The 24431-nt window shown below is 38.0% G+C and overlaps 9 protein-coding genes across 9 annotated transcripts; 5 read left to right on the forward strand and 4 right to left on the reverse strand.

Moving 5' to 3' along the window:
- RHIMIDRAFT_272658 (uncharacterized protein) lies at nt 1-558 on the reverse strand. The gene is made up of 2 exons (XM_023612332.1): nt 272-558; nt 1-222 (listed from the first exon to the last, which is right to left on the reverse strand). The coding sequence occupies exons 1-2, from the start codon at nt 410-412 to the stop codon at nt 13-15; spliced, it is 351 nt and encodes a 116-aa protein (XP_023469200.1). The 5' UTR covers nt 413-558; the 3' UTR covers nt 1-12.
- Nucleotides 559-1334: 776 nt separating this feature from the next.
- On the reverse strand, nt 1335-1937 carry RHIMIDRAFT_199230 (PSP1-domain-containing protein; the record flags this gene model as incomplete). Its single annotated transcript, XM_023606355.1, has 1 exon — nt 1335-1937. The coding sequence occupies one exon, from the start codon at nt 1935-1937 to the stop codon at nt 1335-1337; it is 603 nt and encodes a 200-aa protein (XP_023469201.1).
- Nucleotides 1938-2160: 223 nt separating this feature from the next.
- RHIMIDRAFT_272660 (uncharacterized protein) lies at nt 2161-3087 on the reverse strand (the record flags this gene model as incomplete). The annotated part of the gene is made up of 3 exons (XM_023612333.1): nt 3032-3087; nt 2954-2980; nt 2161-2885 (listed from the first exon to the last, which is right to left on the reverse strand). Coding segments are annotated over exons 1-3 (764 nt in total), but the record flags the coding sequence as incomplete, so codon positions are not given.
- A 1042-nt stretch (nt 3088-4129) lies between these two features.
- Nucleotides 4130-5135, forward strand: RHIMIDRAFT_272663 (DHS-like NAD/FAD-binding domain-containing protein). Its single transcript, XM_023612334.1, has 2 exons — nt 4130-4260; nt 4311-5135. Exon 2 carries the CDS (start codon nt 4427-4429, stop codon nt 5078-5080), a length of 654 nt encoding a protein of 217 aa, XP_023469203.1. The 5' UTR covers nt 4130-4260; nt 4311-4426; the 3' UTR covers nt 5081-5135.
- Nucleotides 5136-5331: 196 nt separating this feature from the next.
- RHIMIDRAFT_272670 (uncharacterized protein) lies at nt 5332-9795 on the forward strand. The gene is made up of 7 exons (XM_023612335.1): nt 5332-5684; nt 5741-6113; nt 6167-6569; nt 6632-7082; nt 7130-7504; nt 7559-9371; nt 9425-9795. The coding sequence occupies exons 1-7, from the start codon at nt 5421-5423 to the stop codon at nt 9613-9615; spliced, it is 3870 nt and encodes a 1289-aa protein (XP_023469204.1). The 5' UTR covers nt 5332-5420; the 3' UTR covers nt 9616-9795.
- Nucleotides 9796-10892: 1097 nt separating this feature from the next.
- Nucleotides 10893-12437, forward strand: RHIMIDRAFT_272674 (uncharacterized protein). Its single transcript, XM_023612336.1, has 2 exons — nt 10893-11063; nt 11120-12437. The coding sequence occupies exons 1-2, from the start codon at nt 11003-11005 to the stop codon at nt 12355-12357; spliced, it is 1299 nt and encodes a 432-aa protein (XP_023469205.1). The 5' UTR covers nt 10893-11002; the 3' UTR covers nt 12358-12437.
- Nucleotides 12438-16157: 3720 nt separating this feature from the next.
- RHIMIDRAFT_289889 (DEAD-domain-containing protein) lies at nt 16158-18305 on the reverse strand. The gene is made up of 2 exons (XM_023613679.1): nt 18234-18305; nt 16158-18164 (listed from the first exon to the last, which is right to left on the reverse strand). The coding sequence occupies exons 1-2, from the start codon at nt 18277-18279 to the stop codon at nt 16237-16239; spliced, it is 1974 nt and encodes a 657-aa protein (XP_023469206.1). The 5' UTR covers nt 18280-18305; the 3' UTR covers nt 16158-16236.
- Nucleotides 18306-20120: 1815 nt separating this feature from the next.
- Nucleotides 20121-21560, forward strand: RHIMIDRAFT_212486 (uncharacterized protein). Its single transcript, XM_023607218.1, has 6 exons — nt 20121-20461; nt 20519-20708; nt 20768-20983; nt 21065-21137; nt 21198-21421; nt 21544-21560. The coding sequence occupies exons 1-5, from the start codon at nt 20152-20154 to the stop codon at nt 21279-21281; spliced, it is 873 nt and encodes a 290-aa protein (XP_023469207.1). The 5' UTR covers nt 20121-20151; the 3' UTR covers nt 21282-21421; nt 21544-21560.
- Nucleotides 21561-21639: 79 nt separating this feature from the next.
- Nucleotides 21640-23399, forward strand: RHIMIDRAFT_289891 (uncharacterized protein; the record flags this gene model as incomplete). Its single annotated transcript, XM_023613680.1, has 6 exons — nt 21640-22196; nt 22254-22315; nt 22365-22397; nt 22451-22568; nt 22629-23025; nt 23076-23399. The coding sequence occupies 6 exons, from the start codon at nt 21640-21642 to the stop codon at nt 23397-23399; spliced, it is 1491 nt and encodes a 496-aa protein (XP_023469208.1).
- Between the last annotated feature and the right edge of the window lie 1032 nt (nt 23400-24431).

Below are 24431 nucleotides of genomic sequence, written 5' to 3' on the forward strand. Positions count from 1 at the left end.
TGACCGAGAGCCTTATCCTCCAATACGAGTCAAGTTGCGTAAATTTTCTTGTACGATTAATCCTGGTCGTTGAGAAAAGACGTACTTTTCTTTAACAATGCTCACAACGTCATAGCTTGCTTCCATACTATCCTTTCTCTTGTGAATTACCGCATACGGTTTAGGTAGTTTTACTTTTCTTCCAACAAGACGATGATGTCCAATGACAAGTTCGGCTGAATTCTATAATTATTTAAGTTTTTTGAAATGTCTTGTTCTTGTTTCATCTTACTTCATTCAAAGTGACATTTCCAAACTTGACAAGAGATAAATCAACAGCTTCTCCAGAATCAAAACTTCCTTGAAAGTCAAGTACAAGTAAATCTTGCTTTTGACTGGACTGATTATAAGGATGAATGACAATGTTGACCATTTAAATAATAAAAAAAAAAAGTGATAATGTGACGCGTCTAAAAAAAGCATGCGCGAATCAGAAAAAGAAATATAATAAAGCATACGATCGATGAATGTGTTTAGTACACCATTTTCAGAAATTATTCGTACCAGCAACAATTGCACTTTAGTTGGCTATCAGTCTTTATCATTAAAAAGGCAATGAACTTGATATTTTTGATATATATAAGATAAATGCGGTCAATACTTATGGATAACATGTAACTGAAAAAAGTTGTTAGAGACTTTATATAAATAGTCTGATCTTGACTTCTTTTCCTCTTCTTTTCTTCTTTGGCCCAAAAAGTAAAACCAGCTATTCCCCAGCTAGCCCTAAGGTACGTTATATTCTTTACTATTGTAAGAAACTGATATGTAGTATTATAGATCATAAAATCGAAACAGTACCGGTACTAGCTGGGGATAGTTTGGTTCTTACCAAACTTTGGTCCCATCCACTCCTTCAACCCCTTCCGCTCCTTTGGCCACTTTCTCTTGCTCTCTCTCTTACTTTTCCGGGCTGGTTATCGCCAGCCCTAATTAATGCACCTCGGGTAAGATATTAATCATCTCTTTATGAGTTTACTCATTTTTTTGTCTCTTTTTTTCTCTTATAAATTCTCTTCTTTATAATGTAAGTATTTAATATCAATGTAAATAACTGATTTACTAATCATTTCTTTATTCATTCTTTTGCTTCTTGTAGCCTCTCTTTTGTCATTATTTGCTGTCTCTTTTATTATTATTTGTTTTCTGAAATTATCATTTTTTTATCAGTGTGCGAATAATTTGTGAATAAAGTGTATATTATTTAGATGAAAGATCATTCAATGTAATAGGAACAGTAACAACACACCTAGAATAAAAAAAAATTAGCTTCATGAATACTATAAATACGAAACTTACATCCAAATACGCGTCTTATAAATTTTGAATAATTCACGTACAAGTTCTCTAAAGTCAATACGATGTTCTGCTTCAAAATAGAATGTCAACTTGCGTCGATCCCATTGATACTCTGCATCGACCACCTTCATCGGCAATTTACGTTGCTTAATTCTCTGTTGACATATCTCAAGTGCCTTTTGTTCATCCTGCGCCTTTATGATGAACATTTGAATTTCATCAGGTGCTGCTAGTCTAAAGATGCGTTTGATATGAATTTCCTTTTTAGGCTGCTGTTGTTGCTGTTGGTCTTCATGCGCATTAGCCGATTCTAGCCTTGCTTGCTTTTTTTGTTCCAATTCGGTCACTTGATCCACAGTCAACGTGTTGGCCACGACCTTGCCCAAATCTTTTCCACGGTCACCTTCGACAACAACAAGATCGCCTATACGTGGATAAAAGTGAGGTGAATAGAAAAAGTCGGTTCTGGAAGCCTTGAATTCGACCATGAACAAAGGTGTGTCCAGACGACTGATGGGAACACCTTTACCAAGCTCATTTAAGCTCTTTGAATCTAAATCTTCTATGATATGAGGTACGGATGGGGGAGGGACGGCCATGGGAGCTGTGGGTTGATGTGGGTGAGAAGAGGGCATGAATGACGGATTGAATAAATCAGATCTAAACGGCACAGGAACAGGATGTTGAGGGTAATGATAGATGTGTGTATTTTCAAGCTGATCTGCAAGCTGCTGAATATTAGTAGGAGGCGGCGTGTTCAATGTGAGTGACTGTCGTCTCATGAGACTGTAGTTGCTATTGTCAGGGAACGCATATTCTTGCTGTTGTTGCTGTTGTTGTTGTTGTGACATGCGTCGTTGGAGTTGCTCCTTGTCCCCGAGTGACATTTCGCTTGCATGAAAGAATCGAGATGATCGTCTACGTTGCTGTTGAATATCTTCCAAGTGCTCTGATTCACGACGAGCGAGCAAGTGAGCATGTTGAGACTGTGACAATAAGCCAAATGCAGCGCCGGATGACTTTGAACGAGATCGGATGAAGGACAGATCCAGGCTGTCAAACTCTTCCTCTTCTTGCTCCTCTGCCATAGGTTCTAGCGAGCTCTTGTATTGAACATGTTGATAAGGTTCTTCATAATCATCATATCCGAAGAAGGCGGGATCTTGACCCATTGAAAACGAAAGGCTTCGTTGTTGACGGTAAATAGGCTCGAGTGATACGCCAGGCAACATGGGTACAGAAAGGACACTGCTTGGTACCGTATCCTCAGGCAATGCGGTTGTAGGTGCTATACTGGTCACAGCAGTTGATTTTCCTTCTTCGTCAAAGATCGATGGTCCTTCCCATTGAAACCCATTGAATGAACCCCAGTTGCTCTCAGATGCAATCGAGCTTCTCCTTATCGTTTCTATAGTATCATTGATCGGAGAATCATGAGGACTGATTGATTTCTCTACAGCCACTGTACTGCCTCTTCTACTACCAACTGCTTTCCATGCATTATCCGAATCTGTTGATTTTGTGACTGAAATAGCATTATCGTCAGCCTATAAACAAAATAAATAAATAATTATACGGCTTTTCACTCTTATTTTAAATTTATCATTCTAGTTACATTGTTTAGTTTACTATGATTACTTTTCTATTAAGAAACAGGTTTTAGCGTGTCTTTTATATTTGCTCAGTGCTTTACCTGTTGAGACATGTATAGTTATAATGTGATGTATATATATATAATGTAATGTTGCTAAGGTAACTTATTATTACTATTACTACTACTGAAGCACACTATAAAGTACCTTTATCTAGTTTTACACAATCTAAATGTCTATTTTTGCAAAAAGGAAAAAGAAAAAGAAAAAGTCCACAGAATGTAAAAATAGCTTTGGTTGTTTTTCTATGTTTCTTTTTTTTTTTTTGATTAATTAGTTAATTTCTTTGTTTTAAAAAAAGAGAGAGAGAGAAAAAAAAAAAAGGAAGAAAGTGAACATTACGGAGTTTTAAGAACGTATACCGTTTTTCTACTTTAGGAAGTATAAGTTTCTTTCCCGCTTGCTGTACTTTCCAAAAAAGGAGAGAGGCATGAACCCAACCAGTTAGATGCAAAAAAAAAGGCTTTAAGCTCTGCATAATAAAAGCTTGTATTGCGTTCCATTGTGTGTGTGTGCGTGTGTGTGTGAATAGTTATAAGGTTTTTGATATTCATAAAAAGTTTAATAATAATTGCAATATATATCCTTTTGATCTATTACAGTTAAATACTTCATTATTGTATATTTATCTTTTTGATTTGAAAATAATGCAACATTATATTACATTATGAAATCATCGTCTTTCTCTCCTTTTCTGCGCCGTTAATATATGTTCTTTAGAAAGCACGGTATTTTTTTTCATATATGACTTATATACAAGTATGGATTATAACGTGTGCACATATACGCCCTATTGATATGCTATGTACACAAATAATCACAACTTTATAAACGATGTCATATCACCAAGGAGACAGAAAGCCATGGTTTCTACGTTTCATTTTTCAATCTCAGACACAAACAGGTGGGATTGAGCTATGCTGTAGCAATGAAGTGAGAAATGAGCATTCATCTTTCTCTTTCAACACATCATGGCCACAGCAGCGCGCCCATTATATCAGCGTGTCTCTAGTAAAGTGTGGAATGCGACTATTAAAATACCAGAGTTGAAAACACCTAATCCTGCAATTGCTTCCTCATTTGATCATGATGAAGTGATGCACAGATTACTAGATTTGTTTGAGCAATATAAAGGCCGCATACTAGTGATCACAGGAGCAGGTAAAGAAGTGAAAAGAAATAAATGATAAGCATAGCAACTCGTGATAGTAACCTCTGAGAGATAGGATTATCAACAGACTCTGGTATTCCGGACTATAGAGGTGACCAGGTAAAATAAAATCATAAAAAGATCCAGGAAAAATGGATTAACAAAATAAGAAAAGGGAACCTATGTGCGTAACCCAAGACATCGACCCATTCTTTACCATGAACTTCTTTCTTCTCATCTCTATCGACAAAGATACTGGTCTCGTAGTTATCTAGGATGGCCAAAGATGTCCCAAGCTTTACCAAACGGCTCGCACCATGCACTTGCCTTGTTAACGACTCAGTCTTCCTATATCCAAAACATCATTACACAAAATGTAGATTATCTTCATACCAAGGCGAACACGCCCGTTGAAAGGCTGCTTGAACTACATGGTACACTTTACAAGGTGGAATGTATGGACTGTGATGCAGAGTATGACCGGACCCTGTACCAACACCGTATCCATGCTCGTAATCCAGCCTGGAATGCGATGTTAGGCGGTGAAACCAAGATCAATCCTGATGGTGATGTGGAGCTACCAGATGGTGTAGCTTACGATGATTTTGACATTCCACCTTGTACTTCCTGTGGTAGTCAAAAGATGAAACCCAAGGTCGTCTTTTTTGGAGAAAATATCAAACCACACATAACCAAAAGAGCAGAGCAACTCGTGAATGACTGTTCTGCCGTTGTTATCATCGGCTCCTCACTTGCTACTTATTCTTCTTATCGACTCGTTAGAATGGCTCATCAACAAAATAAACCCATAGGTATCCTTACCAAGGGACCAACGAGAGCAGATAGTCTGATGACATGGAAAGGTGAAGTAGGCTGTACTCCTGTATTAGTTGAGCTATCAAGGCGCTTAAAAGGAACAATGAAGACGACCAAGACATGAAGAAGGATAGTTTTGAAAAGAAAAACTTGATTTAATTATGTTTATTTGATTGGCCATTTCCAAAATAAATTTTTTTCTTCTGTCTCTCTCTGTTTCTTTCTTTCTTTCTTTCATTTTAATTTCCTCTATATTCTTTGTTTTAATTGTGTTCTACTTGGCTCACTACTATTATCTTATTTCAATAGTAGTCGTTTTATAAAATTTAAACACATATACATTTTCCTTATTATTTATAAAGCCCCGTATCCAAATTTTCTCTTTCTCTCTTTCTCTCTCTCTTTAAACCCCCCCTTTTTTTAACCACCCGCTTTTTTTTGTAAACAGAAATACTTATTTTTGTATGTCCACCAGATCCACTAAAAAGGTCATCACTGAGCCTTTTGACTTATCCAATATAAAAACAACAGCTCAAGCTGCCTCTACAATGCGTAAACGAAAAAGGATATTTGGACTGGAAGAAGCGCCTACATTTTATCCAACAAAAGAAGAGTTTAAAGACCCTCTAGCTTATATTGAGAAGATTAGCACTGAGGGTGCAAAGTATGGAATTATAAAGATCATCCCGCCTAGTGATTACAAACCTGAGTTCTGTTTAAACACTGAGGTAAACTCTTTATATAAAGAGAAACGAGAGAGAGACGTTTATTCATTCTACTGTAGAATTTTCGCTTCAAAACTAGGCTTCAAAAGCTCAATAGTATGGAAGGCGAAACCCGTGCAAACGTCAATTATCTAGAGCAGCTCACCAAATATCATATACTCACTGGCAAACCTGTTGCCAAAATACCGCAATTGGATAAAAGACCCATTGATCTCTATAAACTGAAAAATGAAGTGGCCATGAGAGGCGGTGTTCAAGAAGTCATCAAGCAAAAAAAGTGGGCTGAAATAGGCAGAGTATTAGGCTATGCTCGAAAGAACTGCACATCCATGTCAAATGCTCTGAAATCAGCTTATACGAAGATCATCTTGCCTTATGAGATATGGTATGCTCAACATAAGGAAGATGCTGAAAATCTCCTCAAGAAAAAAGGTATGTGTCACCACTACAGAGGATATGTGCCGGAGATTTATTATACATGTTAGATATTTCCTACTTGAATGACGATAGTAACGATACTTGTGAGATCTGCCACAAGAATGAAGATGAAGAAAACTTGCTGCTATGTGACGGATGTAATCGTGGCTATCATCTCTATTGTCTTACACCGCCCTTGTCATCTGTACCCAAAACGGACTGGTACTGTCTCCAGTGTTTGACAGCCGTCGGCAAGGACTATGGCTTTGAAGATGGCTCAGAGTACACACTTGCTGGTTTTCAAAAGGTCTGTGATAAATTCAAAAAGGAATGGTTCGCTAAAGCAAACGGTGAAGAGCGACCGGTGACAGAAGAAGACTGTGAGAACGAGTTCTGGCGACTTGTCAATAACCCCCATGAAACATGTCAAGTCGAATACGGCGCTGACCTACACAGTACACAACATGGAAGGTAAAAAAAGGATATACCATTTCATATTTTTTCTTACTCAAACTGTCTTGTGTGTGTTTCAGTGGCTTTATGGCTCCTGAACAAATGCCACAAGGTGCATTTGACCCATGGAATTTAAATGTAATTCCAGTATCGCCACACTCCTTGTTTACACACATCAAAACGGACATCAGTGGTATGATGTCTCCCTGGTTATACATTGGCATGTGCTTTTCTGCCTTCTGTTGGCATAACGAGGACCACTACACATACTCCATAAATTATATGCACTGGGGTGAAACCAAAACCTGGTACGGTGTACCCGGCTCGGATACAGCAAAATTTGAAGAGTCGATGCGAAAGGCGGTTCCAGAACTGTTTGAACAACAGCCCGACCTGCTATTCCAATTAGTCACTATGCTCAGTCCCGAAAGATTGTTAAAAGAAAATGTCAAAGTCTATGCTGTCGATCAAAGACCAGGCCAATTTGTCGTGACGTTTCCTAAAGCATATCATTCTGGATTTAATCATGGTGTAAGTGTTTATATATATAGTGTTGTCCTTTATTAATTGCCCTTAAGTTCAATTTTTGTGAAGCTGTCAACTTTGCTCCAACAGATTGGGTGGAACATGGATTAGAATGCGTTAAACGTTACAAAGAATTTAGAAAACAGCCTTGTTTTTCACATGATGAATTGCTTGTCACTGCAGCATTCAATTTCAAAAATAGTCCCAAATCTGATCTTGAATGGCTCAAACGAGGGTTAATGGACATGCAACAAAGAGAACTAGAGGAGCGTCAAACTGCTCGTACAAAGAAGATCAAGGAGACAGCAATACCAAAAGAAGATGCACGTGAAGAACTCCAATGTGATCACTGTCATTGTTACACCTATCTGTCTTTTATTGGTTGTGCCTGTACAGAGAGAGTGTCATGCTCCGATCATATATTAGAGGTATATATCGTGATACATATTGCAAACAATTTGTTTATTCATCCTTGCCTTTAGTTATGCGAGTGTCCTATGAGCTCTAAGACGCTTTATCTTCGTTTTTCAGATAAAGAACTAGAAGAGTTGGTCAATAGCATAGTCAACAGTGGCTTCAGTCCTGAAAAATGGAAGCAAAAGTTAAACAAGGCAATTCAGACAAAACCAACAATAAAGGCACTAAACGAGATATTAAAGGAGGGCGAAGAGATAAATGTAAACCCAGAAGACTTGGCTGCCTTGCGTGATTTTATAGAGATCATGGATCAGTGGGTGACAGAGGCCGAACGCATACTGGACTTGAAGTCAGATTCTAATAAATCAACACAAAAGGGACGTATCGAACGTATTCAGAATTTATTAGAAAAGGCATCTCGAATTGGCTATGATTTTCCATTGGTACCTCAGTTGAACGAATACTTGGACCAATTACTTGCCTATGAAGCCACAATCACAGACGAATTACTGGCATCCAATGACGAACAACTGCAGTACCCTATTTATGAACAAGGCAAGTCACTTAAGGCGGACTCTAAACGATTCGCTCAGCTCAGAAGCACGATCGAATCTCGCTCTTGGTTGACAGAAGTCGAAAAGGTGCTTGCCAAACCATACAATGCAAAATCAATAAGAAGGCTCATAAAGAGTGCATCTGACCTGGGCATTACCGAAGGACCTTGGCCTGAGCGTCTAGCTACGATCGAACAAGAGGCTAAACGCTGCTTACAGTTTATTGAAAACCTTTGCCGCGGAAGACAAAAGATTGGACTTGATGAAGAAGCTAGCGTATTCACTATTGGCCAAAATCGTGAGAACCCACAGCTCTCGTTCACGCTCGAACCTCATCTCCTAACTCGTCTGCAGAACGCTATAGCTCGTTCAAAAGTTATTCTCAATCAGGTCGATGAGATGCTCGCGACAGAGTGTACTCGATCCAACGTCCTCGAACGACCTGCAGTGACCGATGGTCAGAAACTGATGTCTGTCTGTAGAGAAATTGTGTTCAAATCAGAAAAAGTACAGAGACTGTCTCAAGCCCTCTCAAACATGAGCACATGGAACGAAAGGGTCAGGACAACATTTATGCATGGCCGACAAAAATCTCTTGATCATGTCCTCCGAGAAACCTTGTCGAACGTTGAGACGATCACATCCAATTTTGAAAGAATTGACTTGTATTGTATCTGTCGTAAACCAGAGTCTGGAATTATGGTCGAATGTGATATCTGCAAAGAGTGGTATCACAATCCATGCGTCCGAGTACCTCGAAGCGTTGTTCGTTCGTCCATCTCGTATGTCTGCCCAATCTGTGATAACGATTCAAAAAAGGCTTTGGCCCACGTATCACGACGACCGACGTTGCACGAACTTCAAACACTTATGCAAATTGCTCAACCACTCATGTTTCGCCCAAAGGATTACTCATTGATCAAGAACATTTACACTCTCATGAACAGTTTCCAGTCACGTGTTCAGACATTCTGTCGCTCACATCTTGACGTTGATCAAGTAGAAGAAATAAGACGATACTTACGAAGCTTAGAAGGACTGGAAGTCCAGTTACCTGAAGAGACTGAGATACTGAGAGCCAAGCTTCAAGAACTTATGCCCGCCTATTTACAACGAAAAAAATCATCCAATGCTGCCAAGAATGAAAAAGAGAGTCATCAGAAATCATCTAGCAAGACATCAATAAGCAACTTAATACATAAATCAAATCATATGGAACCAATGAGCATTGACTACACTACAAGTTCTTCTGCTGTGCAGAATAACGTGAACCCTAGAATCGAGCATTCCACTAATAATATAAATAATATTACTAATCCAACATGTAAGTTAAAGTTAAAAAAAGATGGCTTGGTTTAACTTTATATACATATATAGCTCCATCACGACTCTTACTCAAGACAAATGGCATAAAACGACCACTAGAAGATGCACCTGCGCCACCCAGAACCCAAAAGATCATAAAACTTACCGTACGACCTCCTACACAGCCAGTGGTCAATAAGAAGAGACCGTTTCAATCAGAAGAAGAAAAGAATAAAGCAAAGAAACAAAAGGCAGTGAATTGATGATATTCACACACTCACACAAACTTTATAATATGTACAGCTCTTGTAAATTTAATATGTGAATATAGGAAATTGAAAATAAACCATCTCCTCTCACACTCTCCGTTTATGAACATACTTTTATCCTTCTTTTCTCGTTGTATTTTAAATTGAAAAAGCGTCCTTTTTGTTTAAACATTGTCTTCCCTTTTGAAAAGAACAGCTTTATTATTAGCCACGTGTAAAAGGACAGAGAGATGATAGACAAGTATGTGTCGCTACCATATTCGAGTGAGGCCGAAAGCCTATTTTTGTCTTCTTTCTCACGAATGCTGATTCGCTGTTGATGATTATGGAACATACACTATCCTTTACTTGTGCCAAGCAATATCAATGGGGGGAGAGATAAAGTAGGAGAGGGGGGTCATGTTAGATAATATAAATATCAACGAGATTAATGATAAGGACGATTGGTCCTGTTATAAAGATTTATCAAGGCAAAAGATATTATTATAAAGATCACACACATTTTTAAATATTGTGATCTGGTCGAACAGCATGATTTTTAATTGATCAAATATCAGCCCATGCAGTCTTCTTTGAGTATATATTTGCTAAAGGGAAAGGCCACTTTTTAACATGTTGGAAGATAATACTTTCCTGGAAACCCCCCATTACACCCTTTCTCATGGGATCAGCTGAGCTACTATCCTTTTATAGGTCTTTCTCACGCAAAAAGATTACTTTCCCTATTTAATATAGTCTTTGTACAACGATCCCATCGAGTACAAATCATCATCATTACTCGAAAGAAATGAACTGAGCATTGACAGATGATAAAGTTGGAAATTTTGTTAAGAGACAAAAGAAAAAGGAATTAGCAAAAAAGGGTAGTAAAAGAGCGTGATCTTCATTATTGCAACATGGTAACTGGGTTACCTTAGTAACATATTCCTAAACTCCGTACGCTTATTTAAAAATTGGAGATAAAGCAAGAGACAACGACAAAGATTTAGTTCAAAATGATTTCAATTGATTATAAAGTTTGTAGTCGTGGGAACCTATTCCCCCCAACAAAAGAGAGCTGATGGTTTACATGCGTGCAATCATTGTCAGTAAACAAAAGAGACCCTGTATTTGCCTTTAAGTTCAATGTATCATTTAGATCGTCCAATCAAGCATCTACGGACTTCCGGGTTTTGAATAAAAAAAGAGAAACATATGACCTGTGAAAGGAAGGGTAAAGCTAAATTTGGCAAAAACTACAACTATTGGGTCACTTTTTCATGGTTAACCAAAAAAAAAAAAAATTAAAAGAAAGCCTGGTATATAAAGAACCCAGCGCTTTTTTCTCCACTTTATACAAATTATACTTTTTTCTTTTAATTTCCTTTCTTTTTTTTGTTGAATGTCGATTCACGAAGAAAAAACAATAGAAAAGCAACATTCCTTCAGTGATATTGGAAGTGGTAAGTTGTCACTATTTTTTGACACGTTTCCCAAACATTGACACTATCCATTTTAGATCATGATTTTGAATACGGTGCTGAAACGACCTTAGACATCAATCGTGAACACGCTGGTTCATCAAAGCTTGCATACTTCAACGTCGTATGTGTAGTCGCCGGTACCGGTACTCTCGGTTTACCACAAGCGCTTCAACAAGGCGGCTGGATCGGCTTGTTAGTTATTTTCCTATCTTGGGCAATGTCTACCTATACCGGTATCATCTTGGTCCGCTGTCTTTATGCTAACGGCAAAAATCGTCTCAACACTTACAAGGACGTTGCCACAGCTGCCTTTGGTTCCATTGGTGGTTGGATCACATTTTTCTTTAATGCCTGGATTGTCGTCGGTGTTCCTGTTCTCTATACAGTCCTTGCTGGTTCCAACTTTAATCAACTCTGTAAAGGAACAGCTGGTGAGATTGGTCATGTTCCATGGACTATTATCTGTTGTTTTATTGTCGCCGTTCCCTTTATCATTGTTAAATCGATGAAAGAAGTCGCCTGGATGAGTGCCTTTGGTGCTCTTGCTACAGCCATTGTTGTCGTCATTGTCTTGATCTGTGCAGCAATTGATAGAAAAAATCAAATCAACGTTCACCATGACGCTGTTATTTGGAACATGTTTCCTATCGCCTTAAGTACCATCTCCTTCAGTTTCGGTGGTAATGTCATTTACCCTCACGTCGAAGCCTCCATGAAGCAACCCAGAGATTGGCCCAAGGTCGTTGCTTCTGGTCTCAGTACCTGTGCTGTCCTTTACTTGGTTACTGCTGTCACTGGTTACTTGGTATACGGTGACAGAGTTGCAAATCCTGTTTATAACTCAATTCCCGCTGGCGCAGCTCAAATGGTTGCCGTTGTCATCATCACTCTTCACGTCCTTATGGCCGCTCCTCTTCTCATCACCTCATTCTCCCTTGATCTTGAAGAGATGTTTGATATCACTGTTGACCGATTTGGCAAAGTCAAGGAATTCTTCATTCGTGCAACCCTCCGTGTCTGCTTAATTGTCTTTGTTGGTGTCATCGCTTGTGTCGTACCCCACTTTGGTCCATTGATGTCTCTCATTGGTGCCTTTGCCAACTGTGCATTGATCTTTATTTTCCCTGTCGCTTTCTATTTGAAACTCACAGGTTTCCGTAACAAGCCTATCTATGAACTTCTCTTCTGTTTCCTCGTCGCTGTCCTTGGTATCGTTGGTCTCATCTTTGGTACACAGGAAGCCATTAAAGAATTGATTGCTGCGTTCAAATAGACTTAGATAAAGAAGCTCTATAACGCCTCCTCTCTTTTTTTCCTTGTTTCTTCATTTCCTTAATATGTACATAGTCTCTCAATCTGAAATATATATATATATATACATATATACACTTATATATCTTTATCGTTTATTGCTAAATTATAATACAGCTTTAGCTTTTGAAATGTTCCAGCACTACCATTGTTGTACTGATCCACTGCCGTCTTCAGCATTGCCCTTAAGTCAAGCATCCCTTTTGAATTGCTGAAGGACGCTTTTCAGTCTGACATAGATTCTGCCCATCTCTTCTAGAATTCTAGTTCAACTTCTTCACCTTCATCTTGAACTTTATCATCAGCTACAAATTCTTCTTCTCCAGCATGTATTGTCTAAAAAAAATGTAACCACAGCTATTAGCAATTAACAGCAATTTGGCTTACCTTTTGCTTTTTTCTGGCTGTTTCTTTACGGTGTTCATGGTGTAGTAGTTACCATAGTTAATTTTTAGATTTACTTTACAATAGCAGGATTGGTCTCCTTCTCCACCGGAGGGCATCATGAGCGGCTTTGTTTTTTGTTTTTTTGCCATTTTGGAAAGGTTTTTAGAATGAGCCAAAATGGACTCTAGCTGCTTTTTGTACTTGGTTTGAAGTCTCTCCTTAGAATCTTTTCATGCCTTGTGAATATTCGTAGAGTGTCTCATGCTCTTCTTCATAAATCTATGAACCTCTACTTTTATTAACTGAAAGATTCAGAGAAGTCTATGCACATTTTCTTATTGATAGTAGCACAGTGAAATGTTTATATCAAAAACCTGAAAAAATCAAAGGTTTACCTGAGAAAAAAGGAGTGAAGCTTATTTGTCATTGCATGAGCCTAGCTGGCATGAAGAATCTCCTTTGAGTTATTGATGAACAAGAATATATGAATACGGCACACAGCATAAACAATATAGAACGTACATATAAAAGTAAGGCAAAAGAAAGCGCGTTTTTATTTCAAACTAATAATGCACAACTATTAAATAACCATAACAACAAGAGAGATCTACTAGACTAAAGTTAGCAGCAATAAAAAGGGATTTATAAATGATTGCTCATCGCGTGTTTTTTATATCATCCAGCACTTAAATAGCAATATGATAACACAAAAGAGAGCAAGCCCTCAAAAGGTTGTCATGGAAACCATAAAGTGTCTGTCATATTTTTCTTCTTTAATCCTTGTAATCATTTATAAGATACTTACCCTAAAGAACTTTCTTTTGATGCAATTATCTTTAGAGAAGTAAGCAACAAAGAGAGAATATAGAATTTATACAAGTTTTGCTACTCTTTGCTTCAGACAACATTGCCTAAAGATAAAGGATCAAAAAGAACAAAGGATAAAAAAAAAAAAAAAAATAAAAGGAGAGGAAAAGAGATGAGGTTCATTATTCTTTTCTTGTCCTCTATTTATCCTTTTTTCTCTCCTTATTTTTGACAATGAGCCAATGAAGAGTAATCTGTGCTTAAAGTTTAGTGTTTTATGTTTTTAAAGTTTGCTTCACTCCATGCCCTACTATCCTTTAGAATGGACCCTACCTTATCTATTCACTTCTAAGTAATACTAGTAAATATGCTTGATTTTATTATAAAAAAGAATATCATCCGAATGAGACTAAACAATAACTAGCTGCATTGCATGATTGCTTGAGTCACACAAATGCCAACTCCTTTTGAACTTTTTAGAGGGCTATTTCTGTGACGCATGAGTAGAAAAAGACATACAGGAAAAGCCTTTGAAAAGGTAATTCTCAAATCTGTTACTTGTCAGTTATGAGATAAACCTTTTAACTTTTATTTTTGTACGATTTTTAAAAAGTTATGTAAAGATATAGAATGATGAAATAGATAAAGAACAAAACACGAAAAATAAACCAAAGAATCAGTGAACGATAACTCTAGAATCATATATATTTATTAAAAAAAGATTCAAGACTATTTATATCTTTTGTTACCAGCAATAGGCGGGATCCTGAATTAAGTAGTTCAACATGTCGAAAATACGACAACATCCAAGGCCCATAACAGAGCTGAGGTATCTGTTATTAACTTGGGGCAAATCATTCAAGCAGCTAGGTATTTTGATGTTGGTGAGTTCCAGCATGGCATAGAGCCCCGTGGCAGACAGAACCAAGACGTAAAAAGTAACGGTGCGGCCAACAACTTGAATTCCTAAGACACCCTTCATTTGCTGATTGTCCATTGCTTCTGTCGTATTTACCCTATAAATACTTAATCTTGTAGTATGAGGTTACTATAAGTCTATACTCTAAGAATGAATAATACAAAGAGACTGACCACAATACATGTTATTAACATATAACATGACAGACACAACTATTATTGGCCACAATTAAATCGGTTCCTTAATAATCCTGTCTTCATATAAACGAATACATGATGAAAATATCTATAGAGAGCGTCTAAAATCATCTCGCTTGGGTTAATGCAACCCTTTTGTTTTTTTATTTCATGCTTCTATACCCTTTATTATTTTCTTTAACAAGTACAGGCCGACTGGCGGTACTTGAATAAAATATACCATTTTACAAAAAAAAAATTCTGTCTTCATATAAAATAACGCTGTTTGTAATAATGAGCTCTCCCTCGTCTTAACATACAATAAAGAGGTTATATAGAGACACATTGGCACACATTTCCCCTCTTTCTCCTTTATTTATTCGAGACATATCACAGCTCCTTTGCAAAAAGCCGTGACTCGAATAAGATCATGGCAAATAAGGTAGTGATTGTCCCCTTGACAGACAGGTTTTGCTTCTCCATATGCAAAGCTATTAACTCACTTGAGTCAACAAGATTTTGTAATACACATGTCAGGATGGCGATTGGAAGATCCAAGTTGCTTCTTCGCCTCCAAGGTGGTCTCATTGGTCCAGCGAAAGTACAATCCATCATCAGGATCGTCAAATAAGCCGCACAAGAATGGACCGACAAAACGAATGCATAGTTCTGTTTCGTTTATTTCTTCTTCAAAGGCTATGCGTGGCAGTTTGCTGACCAAAGCACTTGTTCATGAGAACAACGATTTGTGGCTGCGGTTTTGTAGACTGATTATACCTTTGATAGGCAGGTTTAATGTGATATTATCGAATAAATGATTTTTTCCTCTAAAACATAAGAATACGACAAAATGGAATAGGTCTTTTTATGAAAAGAGAAAAGAAAGAGACTCATCGCAAAACGGGGAATTGATCCTTTATATGCAAGAATAAATGTTGTCAACCAATTACATCTGGTGAATTATATTACATGCAGCGTCATCAACTACTACAGACTAAAGATACCATGAATCAGTTGTTGTAAGCTTAGTCAAAGTATTTTGGCTTGTATAGAAACGTTTATTGTTTATATTACGTCCAAAGGATGTAATCTTTAATACAAACGTAGAAATACGCTCTCCACACAAAATCCATCACAAAATATGAACGATACTTACGTGTCATAGAAGATGCTAAACTGTTGAATCGATACGTTAAGGCATATTCTGATAGAATGTGGATATCTGCTCGACAAAACTTCCAACAAAAAGGCTACGTGCATGTGTACCCTTTGGTGTATACTAAGGCGGATTTAAGAGGCGGCCTCCTGGTTGCTGGTCTTTACATTTAAAACTTTAAAGAACAAATAATAAGTTGTGACTAAAACGAGAACTTATCCGCGAAATGATTTTTTATAAAATTCTCAGATTAGCAGTAGAAGCACTGTATTTTTTTTCTTTTTGAGAAACTCTTTTTTAATTGATAAACAATTATATGACAAATAGGTTCTTTTAATTATGCTTTTTTTAAGGGGGGTCGATGAGTACTGATTCTATACGTTAACGACAGTTGGATTAGAACCAACTTGTCTTGGTTTGATATTGAAGAGGAACATCTCTAGAGTTATTACCGCTACCACTGCCGCTTCCACCATAATTGTTGCTATAGTTGGAACGAGGAGGATAGGCAGATTCACGATTGCTGTTCCAGTCGTTGTTTGTCTTTCTGTAATCTCTTCCACCAAAACTACCTCCACCACCGCGACCACGGCCACGGCCACGACCACTAAAGGAGCGAGTTTCTCTAGCGACAGATTCCAAAAAGCTAGGGACTTCTTGATTAGCTTCTTCCAAGATGCTGATCAAATCATTAACGATGTTCTTGTTGTTACGATTGAAGAAAGCAGTAGCCAGACCAGTGTTACCGGCACGACCAGTACGACCAATACGATGCACATAATCGTCAATATCAGTGGGCAAATCATAGGAAATAACATGGGATACGTTGGCAATATCTAAACCACGAGCAGCAACAGCCGTAGCTACCATGATAGGTGTGCGACCTGTCTTGAAACTTTCAAGAGCACGCTCACGTTCACGTTGGGTACGATCACCATGAATAGCCGTGGCAGGGAAGTTGTGATCCAATAAAAACTCAGAGAGTGCATCGGCCATACGCTTTGTTTCGACAAAGATCAAGCAGAGACCAGAGATTTCACTAGAGTGGAGAATGTCCAACAAAACAGAGCGCTTATCTTCATCTTCGACATATTCGATCTTTTGAGTGATGTTTTCAGAGGTAGAACCAACACGACCGACAGACAAGAAGATGTAGTCCTTCAAGAAGTCACGGGCTAAATGCTGAATGTCACGGGGGAAAGTAGCCGAGAACATGAGGGTGTTACGGCCTTCAACACCAGGCATACCTTCCTTTTCGACAATACGTCTGATTTGAGGTTCAAAACCCATATCCAACATACGATCGGCTTCGTCCAAGACAAGGTAACGAATCAATGAGAGTGACACACGAGCACGTTCAAGCAAGTCGACAAGACGACCAGGTGTAGCTACCAGCAGATCACAACCACGTTCCAAATTACGGATCTGTGCACCAATATCAGCGCCACCATAAACGACAGCGGGCTTAACCCAAGAACGGTAAGCGAACTTTTTGGCTTCATCGTAAATTTGTGAGACTAATTCACGAGTAGGGGCAAGGATCAACACTTGGGGATAAGCCTTACGCTGACGATAGCCGCGGGAATCGTCTTCAGGAGGGCTCACGGGCCCCTTAGTGAACAATTGAGAAAAGACGGGGAAGAGGAAACCAGCGGTTTTACCAGAACCAGTCTGAGCACAGGCCATTAAGTCTCTGCCGGCATCGACAATAGGAATAGAGTATTTTTGAACAGGTGTAGGCGTAGTGTATCTAGCCAACTCAATGTTGCTGATCAAATGAGAATCCATTGGTGGAGAAGTAAAGGCGGTAATTGGCTCAGGACAGTCATGACCACTGGCTTCGACAGGAATATCGTCGTACTTTTCAAAGTTGATACCAGTGTGTTGCGTAATGCTGTCGTCTTGTGTGCCAAATAGCTCTTTTTCAGTACGAGGATTGCGGGTACCAATATGGTGTACACCATCCTTCCAGTAACCCTGAGTTTCGTCACGGCGTTGATAGCTATAGTCTTGGCGAGTATTGTTTTGACGATAACCGCCGTAGGATCCACGTTCGTAAAAGTCATTGCGGTTACCGCCCCATCGACCTCCACCACTAGGCATATCTGAATAAGAAGAGTTCCATCCTCTTCCTTCACCGCGAGATGCACCGCCTCCGCGGCCACCGTTCCAGTCATTCCAGCCGTTTGCTCTAGGCGTTTGGCGCTGCTGGCCTTCATTAGTTGATCGATCTTCACGATTAACTTGGCTTCTCAAATGAGGAGGGACATAACGAGAAGGAGGTTTGCTGTTATTATGATTATTATTATTGAGGCTCATGCCAGCTATAAAACATATATATACAAATGGTCAATCTATGTACTTATTAATACTATTTCTTTTTGTTACTGTACCGAATTGCTGATCTAAGCTTCCTGTGTTAGAAGTGCCATTGTTCATAATCTTTTATGATTAAAAAGTTTTTTAGAGAAAAAAGAGAAAAAAAAGAGGAATAGCAAATTTGCCTTTTTTTTCTTTTCGGCACTAGTGCGCAAGTCCGTAGACCACTCTCTGTTGCTTCTTATCCAAAAAGGAAATGGTGAAAATTTTTATTTTTATTATTAGCCAATCATTTTACTGCGCCACCAAATGAAGGAATTTAAGCATAAGAGTATATGTGTATGGATGTGCACTGCTTACCTAAGCATACAGCTTAGTTTCTATAAGGCATTCAAAGGAAAAGAAGAAAGAAAGAGAGAATTATTGAGGATCTGAGCGACAGATATCGGGGAATTAAAGAATGGGTTTATGACAAGTGTGTAATGCAAATAAAAATACGAGACTTTGTACTCTTACAAAGCGCCAGACGATCATCATGTTTATTCATCTTTACATAATTCTTATGTTGGCGATCATCTTGTAATATCCAATAGAAAGCAATGAAAAGCATTAACAAAAATAGATATCAAAACTAAGACAAGCAAAGTCATGCAATGAAACTAAGCACAACTCACTACAATGGCAAGATGCAGAATATAAACAACTAAAAATAGAAAATATACCATCTGCTATTAAAAAAAAAACTAATCGACATTTTCAAAAAGTGCTTTAATGGCACAAGTCTTATTTACAAGCCAAGAGCTGTACTACAGCTATTGAAACTTGCTGGGAGAGACTAAAAGATATACAAAAAACATGGAAGAGATAGAAGCAACTTGGGGAATAAAGCCATTCTAAAAAAGGTAAAATGAAAGTTATTGATGGTTACGAAGAAAAAGACTTCACATTTGCAGAAAACATTCGAATCCTTTTAGCTGTTACAAGCATTAATTCAAATCCTTTTTGGATACTACGTTGAAATCTCAATGATCCCATGATGCTAATGTCTATCTTGAGCAACTTGTTCAAAAAGAACATAAAGACCTTACTATGGCATAACAATTGAGTTGCTACGTAAGCATTACATTACTCCCGAAACCATCCAAAATCATGAGCTTTTTTTTTTGTTTTTTTGTTATGAGAGACGTTTGAAAACCAACAGCGAAAAATCAAAATTACTGTGTCTTGGTAACAACCATTTTTACACTGCATATGGGAATAATTGCCCCTAAAGACTACAGAAGCTATTGAATCAAAGAAACACTAGAACATATCAACATTTTACCTTATTAGCCGTCAATTGCTTATAAATATATATATATATATATATATACAATGTAAATTACTTGTTTGCATTATGGAGGCTTATCTTACAGTTGGTACTTTTAGTATGGCTCACTATATGAAGCCAATGCTAACTACCTAGGTCTAGACAACTATTATCATATGAAATGTTATAAAATATAAAAAAGCTTATTGTGGCGCTTGTTTGAGGTCAGTTCTACTGATTGTTCCTAATTTGTAGTTTAAAAGGAGACTGACAGGATAAAGACTCTAGTAAATGAAACACTCACTAGTAAGATTTAGGAAGCTTCTATTAAGCAAAATGTAATAATTTTCTAGATTCTGTCAAATAAGAAAGTGCCTCGGGAATTTCAACATCTTGCATGAAAAGAAAGCTTCTTTACCTGTAATCAACTAACTTTAGTATCCTCCTCTAAGCCAACATTTACTATATAACTCACATTGAACATTGGCCTTCTATCTATAGGACTGTTGAGTTTGTAGGAAAGTTCAGCGTAAGCTTATATATTAAACAGTCTCAAAGATAGTTTCACTCAGTCATTTTTAACAAGTCAATATTAAAAACCTAAAGCTTATATAAATCAACCAAAGACATCCTACTCGTGTTTTCTCTTTTTCTTTAGTAAACTTCATCACCTAACTCTCCAAATGGTTCCTTCCAGATATACATTTAGTCTACTTCAGCTTTTGTTGACGCTCGCTCAAACAGGTAATGCCGCCGTTCGATCACAGCCTGGTGCTATGGCTTCTTCTGCAGCCAATACTGCGGATCCTGCGAGCAAAATTTCCGCAAGTGAAGAAAAGCCTTTGTGCCATAACTATCGTACCGAATTTGCGGATGACATGCGCGGCTGGCAGGTAGATGACAGTCAGCAAGATACGTACGAGATATTGGATGACGCCATTGAGTTCAAACTGCTGCCACCCGACGACTATGTCCGCTTACATGACAGTAAAAGTAAATATACATGCGTTCATGGATAGTGTCTTGTATATTAACATCAAAGTTCTATAGATCTTCCATATAACCTATTTCCAGGACGAGGTCCAACTTTAAATTCAACAGTATACATGAGATATGGTAGAATGTCTGCAACCCTAAAGGCATCTGCTACTCCTGGCTCTGTCACGGCATTCATTTTGATGGGAGATGGTGGTGACGAGATTGATTTTGAATGGATTGGTGGAGCCCCGAACCAGGTTCAGTATGTGTCAACAACTTGCAAAAAAGTTATTCTCTAATATGATTGGGCTATATGTATAGGACTAACTACTTTTGGGGAAACTCAAAAGAGTACACTATCAATGGTGGCACTCATGTGGTCAAGGGTGCACCTGTAGATGCAGCCTTTCACAAGTACACTATTAATTGGCAGCCAGACAAGATCGAGTGGTTGATTGACGATGAAGTCGTGCGTACGAAAAATAAAGTCGAAACATGCGACGCAGCTGGAAACTGTAAATTTCCATCTCAACCAGCGTAAGTTTTGTGAACTGCAGGCCAGTTTTAGAATTAAAAATGGTGAAAAAATGTATGGTTTACTAAACCAGATTTTCTTAGACGAATTCAATTTGGCCTTTGGGATGGAAGCTTAGAGACTGGCACTGCTCAATGGGCTCATGGTCCAATTGATGTAAAAAAGAAAGAAGGAAATAGACATTATGTGGTCTAACACATCTTTTTTCTCTTGTAGTGGTCAGTGCCTCATACGATTACGGCACAGGCTAGAGACATAACTGTAGACTGTAACCCAGACTACAATCAAATTGTCGAATAGTTCGTTTTCCTCTCTCTTCAATTCATATACACACACACAAACACTAATCTGGAATTTTCTTTTTTTCTTGTTCTTTCATATGAGAAAAGCAATCGAGAATGCAAACTCTATTGATAACAACTAGAAATAACTCTTTTTTTTTTTTTTTTTTTACCAAACGACACACATTTCATCCAGTTTATTCAAAAACCTCCATGCCAAAGTTATCCAAACTAGAGCCTTCATCTATTGCTTGCTTGATATTGATGAACTTGTATGCTATTTTTTTACAAATAAAATAGCCTTCGTTCCTTAATAACGCATATAAAGTAAACCCTTTTTTTTCTTACTTCATTCTTTTATACTTCTCTTTTAAAACATGTTGGGTGCTTCATTAAGACGATTTAAAAATAATAGCATACATCCTTACCCAAATCATCAGGGTGAGCAAGATAACAAGCAGAGAAAGCTGACAGTTGCTATTTCCTCTTCATCTCAGCAAATCGCCAGTTACTTACAGAGAAAAGTATCTTTTATACACACAAAGAAACTTTTACAACACTTTCGAGAGTCCGATCTAAAAGTGAAGCGACAGCCATCGTTTTCAACAACTAGTACCGTGTTATTTGATTCTGATGAGCACCTACCTTCTTCCAAGAAGCCTCTCCCACCATCACCTAAAAAATCACAGACCATGACAGGTTTTACAGAGTTTAAACCACATGACGTCTGCGCTCATGATGCATCGCATCTGCCATCTGAGGACTCCATCTCGTTTTCTGGCAACAGTATTGAACAGATAAGCATATCAACTATCAGAGGAGGTCTGACACGAGCTAGTACCTGGGTTGGTAGATCGCTCAAGAGCCTTTTGAAGCCTGTGTCAAATGAACAGATATCCTTTAATGAACAATCATCATTATTTGAATTCCAAGAGTAAGGGCAAAAAATGCAAGAATGTCTATGTGATGATATAGCTAATACTCCTGATAGCAGCTATCCACGAGCACTGGATTTAGGAAACTGTGATAAAAGACTAAAGCTTCATTGCAAAAGTAAGACGCTTTGTCATTCAATGCCACTTATTAAAACTCTTTTTAACAGTCTTGCAAATCACAAATTTCTCATCATCTAAAAGTAAGACCCTATAAACGACTCTTGCTGTCTGTTGCTCATACATGTATTTTTAGCCTATCTTTACACCCTTAACATGCATGTGACAAATAATGAATCTCAATCTTATTCTGGTGTTATGAAGAGAATAGGTCGAGGTGTTAGCACGTCAAGCCCCCATGCTACACTTTCGTTGTAGAGTATAATCGAAAAGCCCTTTTGTATTATTATTCACACACAGTTGCGTTCATTTAGCACAGTTCAGGGACAATTTGCACTAGAATGTGATTTAAATATTGAAGTGACAAACTCGCCAAGTATCGTAAGTCGTCTCAAGAAGATTGGCAAGAATAACTCTGTGGATATCGTTCATGAAGAGGAGGAATTTAACAATGTTGTTACTGCTCACCTTCAACTTGATTCTGGTGACGATCCCTTGTATAGCTTTGCAAATCAGGGAATAGGTCGATATGCCATTCACACGTCTCCATTACAAAACCCTTCGTTGGCTCTCGAGTTGACTATCTCATTCTGGTTGGAAGAGTATAATCATTGCCCGCTGGAGGCAGAAATGCAGATCGATCATGATGTCTTGATATTTTGTCAAGGTGGTGACTACTTGACATTCTATGTTAAAGGCGAGTCTTATCCGGTAACGGTTATGGTATTGGTAATGAACACTATACTTATTATGTACATTAGAAGTGGATTCGTTATTGGGTGACCTATGAGAAGCAGGAGCTGGTTTTGCGATTGAATGAAAGGCGAGAAGAACCTATTGAGCGTATCTCGCTCGATCGTTTAGTACAAGTAAACACGTATCCCACAAATGACATTCAAGAAGACATTTATCTAGGAAAAAAACACATCATCATATTGTCATTTGGTCAAGCTGATGAGATGTATCTGTTTGCTGATAGCTCAAAAAGCGTTAGATACTGGAAATGTTTATTGGAGTCCATGACGTCAGGCGGAAGCGACAATGAGCAACAGCATATCAACAAAAGATATATTTGGTCATCATAAAGGTTGCAAACTTTGTATATTTCTATTATTTATTTACCTAAAAAAATAAAATTGCATATTTTATCTCATTATAACTCTAGTGATCAGGCTCATATATGAAGAATGTAATGCAGAGCATGTTTTTCTATGTCGGATATACGCATTTTGAAATAGACAGGCAGCGGATTGATGGGTGGATGGATAGATCCTCGCAGATCAAGGTATATGGAGTATGATATAGATTGACAAGGACATTAAACATGCATAGAAACACTGATGTCGATGTAATGTATGGACTAGCGGTTAATGCTAAGACCTTGGGGATAGAGATATCTGAAACATACATTTTATTCAATATGTGAGAGGAGAGAGAGTCTCGTAATTTACGTTGAATAAGGGTCAATAAGCAGTGTCTATATCTTAATAACAAAAGCTCAGTAATATAAACTAGCCAATTACAGTCATAATTACAAATACATATAGTCATTTTTAATACCATCGTCTTTATTCTTCAAAATAAAAGAAACCTAAAGAGTTCCATTATGCTTTCTGTCCTTTACCATTACTACAACCGCAACTACAGCTACAAAAAATACCGCAGAGAAGAATGAGAGAAAGGGCAGAAATGTATTCAAGGAGGGAGTATGGTCAAGAAGGTAGCTGCATTAGTAATGAGACGATTGACCGCGCGCTTTTTTGCAGGATTTGCTCGTTTGCTTCAGATATTCTGACATGCGCACCACACCAGGACATTCAGGGCATGCGGTGGCAGGTGAGGAGCTCATATTGCAGTTGACCCAGAAAGAATTGATTATGGCAGTAAGCAGGTTCAAGCTGCGCATTGTGACAAAGCTATGCAGGGTTGTCAATGACGAGGCAACGGTCATTATCAACAATATAATACATTGGTTCTGGCCAGCAATATTCGTCGACAGCAGAACCGTTGCCATTTTCAAAAAAGAATTGAATGTTCATTACTTGTAGTTTCTGGTGTAATTGTGAAAAAGAAATAAAACGGGACGAGTATTTGATGCATTTTTATATATCCTTCTT

This window comes from Rhizopus microsporus (genome assembly GCF_002708625.1).
Source record: "Rhizopus microsporus ATCC 52813 unplaced genomic scaffold scaffold_3, whole genome shotgun sequence".
In the NCBI taxonomy this organism is placed as follows: domain Eukaryota; kingdom Fungi; phylum Mucoromycota; class Mucoromycetes; order Mucorales; family Rhizopodaceae; genus Rhizopus; species Rhizopus microsporus.

Bases quoted from the DNA above. Each gene is read 5' to 3' on its own strand.
- RHIMIDRAFT_272674 (XM_023612336.1), top strand. From the start codon at position 11,003: ATGTCGATTCACGAAGAAAAAACAATAGAAAAGCAACATTCCTTCAGT. The intron at 11,064-11,119 runs GTAAGTTGTCAC...TATCCATTTTAG, and splicing joins CTTCAGTGATATTGGAAGTG to ATCATGATTTTGAATACGGT.
- RHIMIDRAFT_289889 (XM_023613679.1), bottom strand. From the start codon at position 18,279: ATGAACAATGGCACTTCTAACACAGGAAGCTTAGATCAGCAATTCG. The intron at 18,165-18,233 runs GTACAGTAACAA...TATGTTTTATAG, and splicing joins AAGCTTAGATCAGCAATTCG to CTGGCATGAGCCTCAATAAT.
- RHIMIDRAFT_272658 (XM_023612332.1), bottom strand. From the start codon at position 412: ATGGTCAACATTGTCATTCATCCTTATAATCAGTCCAGTCAAAAGCAA. The intron at 223-271 runs GTAAGATGAAAC...AAATAATTATAG, and splicing joins GAAATGTCACTTTGAATGAA to AATTCAGCCGAACTTGTCAT.
- RHIMIDRAFT_212486 (XM_023607218.1), top strand. From the start codon at position 20,152: ATGGTTCCTTCCAGATATACATTTAGTCTACTTCAGCTTTTGTTGACG. The intron at 20,709-20,767 runs GTATGTGTCAAC...CTATATGTATAG, and splicing joins GGAGCCCCGAACCAGGTTCA to GACTAACTACTTTTGGGGAA. The intron at 20,984-21,064 runs GTAAGTTTTGTG...AGATTTTCTTAG, and splicing joins AAATTTCCATCTCAACCAGC to ACGAATTCAATTTGGCCTTT.
- RHIMIDRAFT_272670 (XM_023612335.1), top strand. From the start codon at position 5,421: ATGTCCACCAGATCCACTAAAAAGGTCATCACTGAGCCTTTTGACTTA. The intron at 7,083-7,129 runs GTAAGTGTTTAT...ATTGCCCTTAAG, and splicing joins ATTCTGGATTTAATCATGGT to TTCAATTTTTGTGAAGCTGT. The intron at 7,505-7,558 runs GTATATATCGTG...CCTTGCCTTTAG, and splicing joins GCTCCGATCATATATTAGAG to TTATGCGAGTGTCCTATGAG.
- RHIMIDRAFT_272663 (XM_023612334.1), top strand. From the start codon at position 4,427: ATGTCCCAAGCTTTACCAAACGGCTCGCACCATGCACTTGCCTTGTTA.